A 14,348-nucleotide genomic window follows, 5' to 3' on the forward strand; every position below is an offset into this window, starting at 1 on the left:
AAACATTAAGTAGCATAAAAAGTGACATTAAAATGAAAAAAAATATATTGGAAAATTAAATTAAGCTATTTAGTAATCCGCCAAATCAAAGCTAAAAGTATTAGGAAGTAACCACATTACTGTAATCCAGCCAAAGACAATTAAAATGTAAAATATTCGCCAAATAAATGTATCAATTAATGAAAAAACAATAAAAGTTTCATCACAGTATCAGAAGAACAAACATTGGCAGCAGCAATTTTAGCAATAGAAAAAGTTTTCGCCAATTTCACATGTTCCGCGAGGAGATCATTCCCTTATGATTTTAATGTGAATATTAAATGGCAAGAAATATAATGCTGTCAAATTTTGTGACGCCAAAGAATTACATATATGCGTCACGAAGCATTTCAAATTTTGGCGATTATTTTTCATTTTATTTGTTGCCCCCATGATTGGTTTTTTGGTTCAATAAAATCAAAATGAAGCTTTTATTATTGTCAAATATAGTTTGTTCAGCGAATTTTTTAAATATTTTACTGCAACTTTTAATGTCGTTTCGTGGGTGGTTTCATTTACTGGGAGTATTATTGAAACTTTTAATAAATATATAGGTAATAAAACTATATGTAATGAAACTTTAAATGCTTTCGATGATCTAACGTATTTATTTGTCGAAACAGTATGTTATTTTGTCTTTATCATGGATTTTTAATCAAAACAAAGTAAAATAATTCGCCGAATAAAAAACGAGCTATTAAAATAATGCGAGAAATCTCGTTGAAATATTTCGCTAAATCGATTTCAATTCTCCATTATTATGTGACATAAACAGCTGAATAAATTAACTGAGACATAAATACAAATTAAAAGTACGTAAATTTTGTAAAATTAGAACAAAAAGCAAACATACGACAATGTAAGCTTTATTTTTCAATTTTCGCCAACGAAGCTGTAAGTGCATTTTTTCAGTTTCCGTCAAGGTGAAGAGAAAACTCACCTAGCCAAGCGACGTACCTATAACGAAATAATATCAAAAGAGAAAATATGTATTGCACTTTTACCGATATTGTGAGAATAAAACAATTATTGTCGAAATCTTGTCGATTGCGCCATTAAATACATCTTTTAAATATGCAGCAAATTACTATATAATTCATAAACAGCAAGGTTTCCTTCTTAGACATTTTTTTTTTTAATTTAGAGGAAGAGTAATGTTTGACTCCCTCTCAATATCAACTAACATTAAATGTCTCAAAAAATTTATACGTAATCCCTAGGCCCGACTTACTAAAAGTGAGGTCCAAGGCCCACAATGCTTTGGAATCCCCTATGCTTCAGGGATGCATTTTACCAGAAGTGAACGCCAATGAGAAATAGTTGAATCCTGAGTTGGGACCAGCTTTACCTGAAAAGGGATCCCCCTCCCCTGAAAAACAGACCTGATACGCCGTTCCGACATCAATTCACCCTGTACTACACATTGGTTAGCCATATCAATGAAATTTTACGTTAAAGATTGAAAAAGCATCAGATTTTACAGCAGAAATAATACGTTAACTAATGGGAACAAATGATTTTCCCCGGTTATACTACAGCGCTCTCTTACGGGCAAGTCGGCGCCTTTGAACTTTTGAGTAATGACTGAGCCTGATAAGACGCGTATCAAGTGAAGCCTTGGTTTAAGAAGCCGGGAAAGGCTTTATTGTGGCAAGGCTGAACTCGATCTGGCAACTTAACTATTTTACTGGTAAGACTGTGTCATTTCAGGGCAATGTAGAAACGAAAAAGCGGTCAACTATGAACGCTATCTACTGAAGTTTAGGGTTAATTCACTGGAGAGGATTAAAATTTCAACTATCAAAATATCACCAAACAGGCAATTGCTTCGTTCAAATATAGTAGCAAGAGTAGAAGCAATTTTCACCCGTCATACCTTGACGGGCGACTTTATAGTTATATAAGATTGTTTTAGCATTGAAACCGAAGGAAAAATTTTAATTATTTCATTATCTGAAAACAGTCGTTTCTTGAAAATATTGTTTTGGTAAAACAAACGTCGAAACGGAGAGGAGTCAAACACAAACTAATATGTTGTGAAATAAGAAATAACAACGTAAAATAACACAAGTTGCATATTACTGCAGACGGGAGTTTCGGCGTACAATTATGTCCCCAGTGTTACCATGATCTTCTTTACACAGGAGACAACAAAGTTTCATAGGGGACTAAGTTGTTTCTAAGCTGTAGTTAAATTTTGAAAGAAAAAAAAATTACGTTGAAAGAACATGCAGTATTTATTTTAAATTATATGTAAAATATGTATGTTTAATAAAATTAAATTAAGAACTTGCAAATTTTTCTTTGGTTACATCCAAATTTTGTCAGAGATTGATAATCAAAACAAAGGAGGACTAAAAAGCACATTTTTCTTCTCTTAAGACTTTATTTAGATTTTTAGTATAAGAATTTTTAATCCGTTTTATTTAAATTATCATTAAATGAGTTCAGTTTTTGGTACTTGGAAAATATTTTTAATGGAAAAGAGCACTAGTCTTTTTTGTTTAAATTGCAAGAAGGGTGTAGTTTTTAAAATAAGAAGCACGTTTTTACCTTAATGTAACCTTTTAAAGACCTTCTTAACCTACAATAATGAGATTTTTACTAAATTTTAGTAAATTTGCCCCTTTTTGTTGCAGATAATGGCCATTATAGAGAACGAAGGAAATTTAAAAAAAAAGCAAGGAAAAGGAGTCGAAACAAAAAGCATGTGACAGACATCATGCAACAGAATAGTTACATTCTGATATGCCTGCTAGAAAAATTCAACTAAATAGAAAAAACTAAGGCAAAACAACGCGAGGGTTGGGGGGGCTTGAATCTGCCTTACTATTTTCACCAGGTGAAGGCATAAATTCGCGCAGCTGCAGTGGAAGGAAGAAAATTAAACGAAGCAGAACGAAGCTTTAAAACGATAATTTGTATCTTAACATAGAGAATAAAAGATTAACACAAAAAATAGAAAAATTAAGAAAACAAGTATATATAGAAAGAGCATAGCAGATAAAAATAAAGACATTAATATGACTCCTCGTTCAAAAACCAGACACAATATATGAGAGCAAATTTCCCTGGGGAAAAAAACACCTATAACTCAAAAAGTTTCAAGACAACTCTTAAAATACAACTTCATATCATATTCAATATCAACACATTAGAAAAATTTGCAAGAAAGAAGAAATCAGTCTTAAAAAAGATTCTGACAGGTAAAGGGATTAAGAAGTACAGAATTTATGAGAGAAATCGGATTCAAAGCTATAGGTTTAAAATCTAGAATTCAGAAAAGGAAGCATTTAGTAATAAATGAAAGTGTTTTAAGATTTCTTTTTAAGAGATATGGTACATCAAGTTTGATGTCTTACGAAATTCTAAAAAATCCAACTTTGAAAATGAAAGGAAATAGGATATATTATAAATTTGATGTGCGCTCATTAATGTATATGAAAAATAAATTGTTAGTTTGGATAAAACCTCTTTTTTTTTTAATTTTTTTTTTAAAGAGTTGCATTCATTATGTCCACTTTGTTACTTTGATGTCTCCTGCATTACCGTATGTCTCCTGTGTTACCAACAAGTTTTTTTAATATGGACAAAAGGGGGAAAAAAATTGAAAATCAAATTGAAACATATGCAACAACTAATTTGTCAAGATAAATATTAGTACAATTTTACTGTATTGATACACTTTCTACTAAGCTGCATACATTTTTACATTGGGAAAATACAATAAAGGTAACACAGGGGACATAAAAATCCTATTCAAAGAGGAAAAATATTTCACGAACAAAAAATTACAAGACAGAGTAAAAATGCATCTTATATCAAAGTCTTAGCACCATAGAGATAGGTTTTTACTTCTAAATGAAAATATGAAAATAATTATTTAATATGGTAACACAGGAGACAATTTTTAGTTTACATATGGTTACATTTCTAAGTTTTATAACTGATTTTTTTTCTAAAGTATGCGGCCAATATACAAACTATATTCATGTATATATTTACAAACCACTCAAACAATATTTTGATTTAATTTTAAAAAAAATCTTTTTCATTTTCTCAATTCTTGAAAGAGACCTTTATTTTTGGAATGACACGCCTACGAAGAAACTGAAAGTCAATATAGATTCCGAACTTAAAGGCGGATTTACTTCAAATAAATTTTGTTGGAAACAGCTCTTGACGACCAACTCCAGACTCCGACTCCGAATCCGACTCATGTGCCCGAAATAAGTCCTACTCCGAGTCCGCAAACATTGGTAGAGTTGTGGACTTTAAGAGAAAATGACCAATTCCAAATCCGAGTCTATGAATTAAAACCTTCGGCTCCCGAATCTGACTCTTTTGTCCCAAAATGAGATTGACTCCGACTCCGATCCCACAGTCATGGTTTTTACTGTGAAATAATTATTGTTAATATGAGTTGTTTTCATTTTCACTCTAAAGTTTTAATTTATGTAAGTTTTTGGCGGAGAAATTCGGAGTCTTTTATGTTTCTACCCAAAGACATGCGCGGACGATTTTTTTTTCGACAATGAAAGTTATTTCTTTAAGTTGACATTTTATTGTTTTTATTTATTTTTGAAAGTACATTAATTTATTTTTAAATTATTTTTTGGCAACAGGAAAAAAGCAAATGATTTTTTTTTTTTTTTTTGATTGAGCTTATTAATTTTAGTCTAGAAATTAGCTTAAGATTAGTGATGTTCCGGATATCCGTATCCGTATCCGCGGATATCCGAAGGAAAATAAAGATCTGTATCCGTATCCGTATCCGTTACTTTTTTGACGGATCTTAAACGGATCATTTCTATTCTCAAATGTTTTAAATATTTGAATAAAAGACTCTTAAATTCCGTTTAAATTAGGTTTTATTCCCTACTTAAATTATAAGGTATCATTTCAGAAGCCAATTTGTACCCCCCCCCCCCTGTAGCAAAAAGGAAGGGGAAATAAGTTTTAAAAGTGTGTATCAGTGTGTCTTTTTGTGGCATCGTAGCTCCTAAACATATGAACCGATTTTTATAGTTCATTTTTCGTTCAATAAGTGACTTAATCGAAAGTGTTCTTAGCTTGGCCTCGTTTTTGTAGAACTTTCATTACCGGAGATATTAATTAAAAATCGATTTAACGTTTTTCACAATTATGGTAGTAAAAATTTACCCGTACGTTAAAAACGTTGGCCCTAATTAAAAGAACGAAGTTTTCTGCGTTTGATATTTATTTGAAACTTCGAACTTATATGCAGTGGGAGCTATAATCTTGTTAAGTAAATTTTAAATTCAATTCTAAGCCTTTATACGGGTGATTGGTAGCGATTTCATAATCGGAAGATAAGGAGAAAAAGTTCAATGATTTAAAATTTTTACTTGCTCTCAGATCATTTTTGTTAACTAATGTGTGTTCTGACCCGCGAAATTTATCTTAATATGAAGTCGGCTCTATGGGAAATGTTTTGTTTTTTTAATTTTCAATTTAATATTAGTTTTTGTTGATGATTTGGGGTTTCTGTTATTCTTCATTTTTGTTTTTCTCGGCATCCTTTAAAAAAAGTGGGACTAAATTCACTATTTTCTGTTTGTAAAGTGTTCCCGGCTCTGTATTTCGTCGGTCGTAGAAGTTCGGTGGAATGGGTCAGCGCTGCATTTATGCTGAAATAAAATGGGAAAAATTATTTCTATTATATCCAGTAGCAGCTTTACACTCTTGCTCCTGTATCCTACATCTACCGAGTAAGCTAGAAATAATTTTTCACATTCCATCTAAGCATTAATGCAGCGCTGACCCATTCCCTCCAACTCTCCCTCAATTTTAACGGAGATTTCTTTAAAGAGTAAATCATAGTCTTGATTATATGTTTGCTGCAGTTGACATTTTTTGAAGAAACTGCCATTATTCTGACGGGAATACCTTTCGTAATAAATTTTACACTTGGATAGTTGAATTGGGTTTAAAAAAAAAAAAATTGAGATCCGTATCCGTATCCGTATCCGCGGATCTTGCCCTCTAATGATCCGGATCCGGATCCGTATCAGCGGATCTACTTTTTTAACGATCTGGCACATCACTACTTAAGATATTAAAAAAATTTGTTTGAAATAATTAGCGATTTTAGCTAGTTTTGAGAATATTGATCAGATACTAGAAAGTCGACAGTGGTGTACGGGAAAGTTGACTCCTTTTCGCTCGACGGAACTTCTTGTTCAATGCAAAAGAAATGAACTTACACATGAAAAGACATCCGACGCTTTTGTCGAATGGCTCTTGGAATTACTTCGACTCTTGGAATGTTAAGCCTTCGACTCCGACTTCTTTATCCCAAAAGAATTCCGACTCCGACTCCGCAAACATTGGCAGAGTTGCGGACTTTGAGAGGAAGTGACCGACTCCGACTCCGAGCCTTTGAATCTAAAACCTTCGGCTCCCGACTTGACTCCTTTACCCCAAAATCAGACCGACTTCGACTCCGCAGCCCAGGTTTTTACTGTGAAATAATTATTTTTGATATGATTTTTCTTTATTTTCACGCAAAAGTTTTAATTTATGTTTTTTGTTTTCGGCAGCGGCTAATGAAGGGAAATTCGGAGTTAACATAAAAAGCTGCGCAGACATTTATTATTTATTTATTTATTTATTTATTGAGCAATCACGATTGCTTATTGCTTTCATTTGACTGTTTTTGGCGTGCTATCATTTTATTTTCCCACCGCCACCCTCTGCACCATCACCGTCGACCGGGTCCTCACGATGCTGCTCCTATAGCGAAAGCCGTCTCCAGGTTGCATCCATGTCCTACACACACGCGCGTACATACACAACTACACAAACACACGCACCAAAACCCATGCACACATACACACACACAAACACATACACACACGCATACAAAGATACCTACACATACACAAAAACATACACACACGCATACACACAACTACCCACACATTCATGCCTGCACACAGACACAAACACATATGCTTACACACACATACACATACCCCGCCCCCCCACGCACATATATTCATACACACAACTACCCACACACTTATGCCAGCACACAAACACAAACAAGCATGCCACATACACATACCCCCTACACACAAACACACATACCCCCACACACAGACACACACGCCTGCATACGCACACTCGTGATTGCGAAAGACATAATTTGAATTCAAGATGTCAAAATTCATATTATTTATTTATTTATTTATTTATTTATTTATTATGATAAAAATTATTTTTCGACGTAAACATTTTATTGTTTTTTATTCATTTTTTAAATTATTTTTTAGCGACGGGGGAAAACCAAACTTTTTTTTTTTTTTTTTTTTGATATAATGTATTTTTTTAGTGCTCTTATATTTTTAATTCCTTATTTTTTTTTTTTCTTTTTGAAAGTGATTAAATATTCCATTTTTATGAAAAAAAAATATATTACTGGCTTTGTTTTAAAAGCTTTACTACTTTTTTGTCGTTTATTTATTTTTTACATATCTATTTCTTCGGATGAACGAGACATATTTTGTTTCTAGAAATCGGCTTAAAATGCTAAAAATGCATGTTTGACATAATTTGCAGTCTCAGCAAATTTAGAGAATATTGATTAGACACTAGAAAGTCGATGTTGGTGTACGGAAAAATAGACTCGTTGAGTTTTGGACGGAATTTCTTGTTAATAATGCTTTAATTCTTCCTTCTTTTTTTCTAGCTTGAGGTTTAAAACACCTTCAGTTTATGGCATTAAAGCTGCGGATGCTACGGCGTTCGAGTACCCTAAAATATTTGAGTGGTTGCTGAACTCGCCCACATTTTTAAGCACTTTTATTATACTTGGCCTGATTGTCACGAAGTAATCTGAGGCTTGCTTTTGCTTATATTTCAGCAACTAGATCACTTAGAGACTTCGGGATTTCACTAAATGATTTGCTTAATCGTAAAGTACAACTTAACGCTGAAAAATAAAAATTCTGAAATAAAGTTATTATTTCGGTTATGATTTCCAAGCAAATTTCATGTGATTCCCCCCATTAAATATTTAAATATAAAACCCATTGTTACAAATTTTGTTGCTTTGCAAATGTAATGTTAATAGATGAATGAAATAATGAAAATTTTGAATCAAGGCTTCTCTGAAGCAAGAATGAAATTTATTCACTGTAGTTGCTTTCTTAGGGTTTTTATCCTCATCTATGCATCTAACTTGTATGCAAATAATCAATAACGAAGCTAAGTAAAGAGGCGTATTAGGATCTTTATCCCAAATTACTTATATGTTGTGAACCATCTTTTGCTTATATCTCAGTAACTAGACCACTTACAGACTTTAGAATTTCATTAAATGATTTGTTTAATCTTAAGGTACAACTTAAAGCTAAAAAATAAAATTCTAAACTAAAATTTTGTTTGAAAACGAAAAACATTAAACTAACAGAATTTTTAAAAAATACTAAGCACTTTTCATAATGCACTCAAAAGGGGCAAAATAACTTTTCTGGGTCAGAAAGGACAATTTACGTATTCCTGTAGTTTTCAATTATTTCAAGAAAAAGACTTCACAAACGAAGAAAAGTGTGCTCAAGTCATTTCAAACTAAACTTTCCCATTAAGAAAAAAATGCATGTTTCAGCATTCAAATTTATGATTGAAAGCTAGATAATGATAAAACAATCTCTACATGACTTGAGCCGTACCTTTTTTCGTTTGTGAAGTATTTTTCTCGGAATAATTGAATACTACAGGAATACTTAAATTGTCCTTTCTGACTCAGAAAAGTTATTTTGTCCTTTTGAGTGCATTATGAAAAGTGCTTAGTATTTTTTTTTTTTTAATTCTGTTACTTCGCTTTCATTTTCACGATTTTAAAATTGTTTCGTTTTTACTCATTGATGATTTTAGAAATAACAGATTTTTTAAAAATATACTAAGCACTTTTCATAATGCACTCAAAAGGACAAAATAACTTTTATGGGCCAGAAAGGACAATTTAAGTTTTCCTGTAGTTTTCAAAATTTCCAAGAAAATGACACCACAATCTTAGAAAAGTGCGGCTCAGGTCATGAAGAGAATTTCTTATCATTATCTAGCTTTCAATCATAACTTTGAGTGTTGAAACATGCATATTTTTCTTATTGGGAAAGTTTGGTTTGAAATGACCAGAACCGCACTTTTCCTCGTTTGTGGTGTCATTTTCTTGGAATTTTCGAAAACTACAGGAAAACTTAAATTGTCCTTTCTGACTCATAAAAGTTATTTTGTCCTTTTGAGTGCATTATGAAAAGTGCTTAGTATTTTTTTTTTTAAATCTGTTATTTTATTCTTTTTAGTGTAAATGTATTTCATAAATAGAATAATTTTACCATCACGAAACTTCACCTTTTTTTTCATATAAATGCTCGATACTAAAAGAAAAAAAAGCCTATATAGTTTTATATAGGGTAACACCCCCAGAAAGTTCCCTAGTGATTGACACTTCCAACAAAAATGTCCTAAAATAAGATTCATATTCAATCTTTTAAAAGTAGAAGGCTATATACCAACTGAATATACATTTACCTCAAAGATTATAACTTCAACTCACGTTCCTAAACGGTATCAGTGCATAGGAAAAGGAAACAATTTTAGCTTGTGTCAAATCAGCCATTTTTGTTGCAAAAGCTTCTTCTCTGGCTTAAGGGAAGCATGCACATCAACCCATTAAAATCTGACTTAAAATATATTTTAATTTTTGGTTGTCAAAAGTTTTGTTTAGTTGAAAGGTGTTACTTTAAGTGGGAAGAATTATATTTTTGTCTTTTTTTTTTTCTTTTTGGATTTTTGAAGTAATAACGGATGCCATTTAGTGGTGCTTCAGTTTTGCTGGTTCCTAGCAATTGGCACATGTGCCAATAATAGTCACTTATGTGTTCTGCTTAATTTCTGATACTTTTCTAGCAACACTGTTAGAGGTTGTACGATTGATTTGAATTTTACAGATTCTACTGTTAAATTTTAAAGAGAAACAATAATTAAAAAAAAAATGTGTGGGCATCACAGTAACCTTACGATTGTAGAGAATCGTTTACTTTTTATGGTCCCTTAGAATCATCAGGTGATGTTCTTTTCTCTGTGGAAACAGCTGTAGTTCGTGAAATTAAAACTGCATATCAACTGATGGAACAGCAATAATCTCGATATTTTTTTTTTTCCATGTAATACTCCAATTTTATTTTTATTTCTCTAAAATACTTTTTCAGCTTCAAGATGTGTGATTTACCATTAATTTATGTGAAATTACCTTCTTTAAATTAACATTAATTATGTTTCTAATGATGATAAAAATTTAATGTAATCTAAAATTAAAAAATAAAGTTAATTTCCAGTTCTATTAATATGTACCAATCACTGGATCATAAGGTGTTATACACTGGGGTATCAGGTATCAATTACTGGTGATTTTGGTAACTTTTTATGCATATATTTTTATAAAAATATGTATTCAAAAAATTTTTCTTTTAGTTAACTAAATAGATGCATGGATGTGCATTCTTTGATAAAAAAAATACTTGCAAGCAAATATTTGTTATCGAAGTAAAGAAAACAGGTAAGTTGAAAGGACACTCTTAAAGTGCCAATTACTGGGGTCGTTACCCTACGTGTCTAAAACTTTAAGCAGTTGGCACTAAAATTTAATCCTTGTTTCTCTCTAGGATTAATGCTTGCTAATGTCATGCTTGCTTCAGAGAAGTCTTGATTCAAAATTTTCATTATGATTGCTTTTAAAATTACTGTTGCAAGGCAACATAATTTGTAACAATGGGTTTTATATTTAAACATTTAATAGGGAAATTAAATGAAATTTGCTGTTTTTCATCCTATCCGAAATAACAATTTTATTTCTGAATTTTTTTTTTTTTTTTCTACTTTAAGTTGTACCTTAAGACTAAGCAAATCATTTAATGAAATCCTGAAATCTCTAAGTGATCTAGTTGCTGAAATATAAGCAAAACCAGGTCTCAGATTACTCCGTGACAAACAGGCCAAGTGTAATAAAAGTGCTTAAAAAACACACAATATAACAATATTTGACAGTTTCCGTCAAGTACCTCTCATTAAAAAAATACCGAAAACTCATTTTCATGAGACTTGTGTTTTGAAATTTAGCGCTATTTGCATCCCTTCGCGCCATATTGTATATAGATTAACCTCACTGAAGATGAAAACGTAATACAACTGCCTGTAATAGCATTAAAAATAACTCGATGCAATGTTTTTATTTCCACAAAAATTCTTGGAAGGGGGGGGATTGCAGATTGCAACCTGAAGCGCCTAAATGGGAGGTCAAAGGAGGTCACTGTGACTTCCCAAAAATTTCTCTCTTCGACGAATTTTGTCTGACAATGGGGTCGTTTCCGAAATTTTAAAAGTTTTTTTTTTTTTTTGAAAGAACATGCTTTAAAACATAGGATCTAACCATTTTTTAAATAATTTGTTTAATTTTAATATTTTTAAAAAGCGCAAAACAGCGCAATTTTAATTCGCTTCTTGATTACCATAACGTAGAAACGCGGTACAAAATGCACCAAAAAGCATCATTTGTGACGTCATCAAGACCACGCCTTGTTTGCAAAATCGGACATTTTAAAAAATTAATTAAAAAATAACTGTTGGGAAAATAAATACTTTCTGGGTCCATGTTATTATTATTATTATTATTTTTTTTTTTTTTTGCTTATTCCATCAATTTCAGTGACCAAAAGTACTAGTTTTGGCTGAAGGAAACAACCCCATTTAGCAAAATTATCATCGTTCGGAATTTATTGCCTGACAATTCGGAAAAATTATCATTTTTCGGAAAATTGGAGTTTTATTCGGCAAAATTATTATTATTCGGCAAATTTTGTCTGACGATTCGGCAAAATTTGGAGTTAGTCCTAAATGTAAGTCTTCTGTCATGACTGTCCTTCTTGTTTGTGTGGATGGGAAGGGCAGAGCGAAGCATGAAGTGCATCCACTTCCCTGTGGGTGGGTTCTCGGTTGTTAATGCAATAAAATATATTTGCATTTCCAACAAAGAGATGCATAGTGCACATCTATTGTGAAAAAAAATGTTACTGGACCATAAAAGAAGAAATATTGCAATGCAAAAAAAAATGATTAACAAAATCGATTTTTGGTTAACTTTACGAAAATAAAGGGTGTCCCAAAATTAACGCAAGATTTGAATTTGCCGCCATTTTTGCAATAAATTGTGGGCAAACTTGAAAAAAGATCAATTTGGCAGCTGAGGGTCTAGGGTTATTACAAATGGAGCGTTTTCGATTCTATAATGCGTTTTCATTCTCGAACATATATTTGAAAAATGTTGAAAGTTTGGGCGGGTCAAACAGTTTACTGTTATTGGCGCTCGATATCGCAATTAGGTAATGCGCGAGTGGTTGTGGGATTGCTGACATAGACGTTTGACTTCAAATAACCCCATGGGAAGAAGTCTAATGATGTAAAATCACACGACCAAGGGTACAATTCGTATAACCGAAACGAGAGAGTACACGAACAGGAAATTCCTGATGCAGGGGTTGAATTGTTTCGCTGGCTGTATAATAGCATAACACTCCATTTTTACTAACCCTAAACTCCCAGCTGTCAAATTGTTCTTTTTCCGTGGCTGCCAACAATTTACAGCAAAAATTGTGGCAAATTCAAATCTTGCGTTAATTTTGGGACACCCTTTATAAGTTTTATTTGCGCATTTAAAACAGTAAAGGAATGTAGTTAATTATGAAGACATGTAAAAGGAGTGTTAAAAGTAAGCATTTGAATGGTTTTAGAAAAAGAGTTTTAAACATTTGTATTTTCATAAAATTTTGGAAATTGGCCTTTTTTTACCTTTTTTTCAAACCTTTAAGCTCGTTTCCCAGTAGCTAAACCTTAATTTTTCAAAAATCGTACTAGAAATGAATTTCTTGGGTGTAAATACATTATATCCCAAATGTGCCAGTCAGAATTTAAAAATTTTATCATTATTTTTTTTTTTTTTTTTTTTGACATACCCTATTTATATATAATTTTATTTATTTGTTTATTTATTTTTATTTATTTATTCATTTTATTTATTTATTTATTGTTGACATACCCTATCCCGCAGGTGCGAAGACGTGATCTGTCACCCACGTCTCGCTACGCAACTGCATAAATTACGCTAGATAAATATGAATATGACATCGGGAATTTCCTCAAAGTGAAAAAAATAATAATTGCAAAAAAGGAAAATCTTCGAGGGCAATACTTTTAACGAATACCACAAAAGAGCAATAAATAACTTTACCGACTTCATCAGGACACTTCGGAAACCATTGAGGAGAAAACGAATACTGTAGCTCAAAGAATTGAAGAAAATCGTTTACCGTTTACTACCTTTAAGAAAACGATTATACTGTGTGGTAAACATAATATCCATTTCGCGGTAAACGAGATGATAGAAACCTGATGGAAGATGAAGGCTCAGTTTGGCTAGCAGCAAATGAGGCAAACTTTCGCGCTTTATGGAAGTTTGATTTTGACGCAGGTGATACTATTTTGAAAAATGATAAAAACAGCTCTCCTCCTTGAAATGCAATTTTTATTACTAAAACAACCAAAAATTAAATTTATAGAGAACTGAAAACGGAAAAACACTGCAATCGAAAAAGAAAGTCGGTTCTCGTTTATTATCTTAGCTGATAGTCACCGATGCTGGTACAATCAAGCAGACGAATTTTTCCCAGGCCCATCAGGCCAATGGGGTCGTTTCCAAAATTTTAAAAGAATTTTTTTTTTCTGAAAGAACATGCTTAAAAACATAGGAGCCGGTCATTTTTTAAATAATTTGCTTAAGTTTAATATTTTTTAAAAATTACCTAAATCGGTGCGCTTTCATTGTTTACGTTTCTGCCGTGTGACATCACAAATGATGAAATGTCATTCAATGTTGCCATTCACAGAACAAAATATTTAATTCGCATCTTTACTTACGTGTACTGGCAACGATATGGTTGATAACAAGCGTAGACGCAATTTTTAATTCGCTGCTTGATTATGATAACGTGGAAACGCAGTGAAAAATGCGCCATAGTGCATCATTTGTGACGTCATAAAGACCACGCCTTGTTTCAAAAATCGGACATTTTAAAAAATTAATTAAAAAATAACTGTTGGGAAAATAAAAGTATTTTCTGGGTCCATGTTATTTTTATTATTATTATTCATTCTATCAATTTCAGTGACTAAGAGTAGTACTTTTGACCGAAGGAAACAACCCCATTAGGAGGGACCGCACAGAGAAAAAT

The 14,348-nt window shown here is 32.1% G+C and overlaps 1 protein-coding gene across 2 annotated transcripts in view; it reads right to left on the reverse strand.

The window, feature by feature from the left end:
- The window catches only part of LOC129221851 (multiple inositol polyphosphate phosphatase 1-like), a 76,871-nt gene extending 63,151 nt beyond the window's left edge, over positions 1–13,720 (reverse strand). The window contains exons 1-2 of one of the 2 annotated variants that reach the window (XM_054856199.1): positions 13,349–13,370; positions 893–996 (exon numbers count right to left, since the gene is read on the reverse strand). In XM_054856199.1, coding sequence (XP_054712174.1) covers positions 893–943 — 51 coding nt within the window. In that variant the 5' untranslated portion in view covers positions 944–996; positions 13,349–13,370. Of the gene's footprint in view, positions 1–892; positions 997–13,348 lie in introns of both variants that reach the window. The other variant, XM_054856200.1, reaches the window with a different exon arrangement.
- Positions 13,721–14,348: the final 628 nt, after the last annotated feature.

This window comes from Uloborus diversus, chromosome 5 (genome assembly GCF_026930045.1).
Source record: "Uloborus diversus isolate 005 chromosome 5, Udiv.v.3.1, whole genome shotgun sequence".
NCBI lineage: Eukaryota > Metazoa > Arthropoda > Arachnida > Araneae > Uloboridae > Uloborus > Uloborus diversus.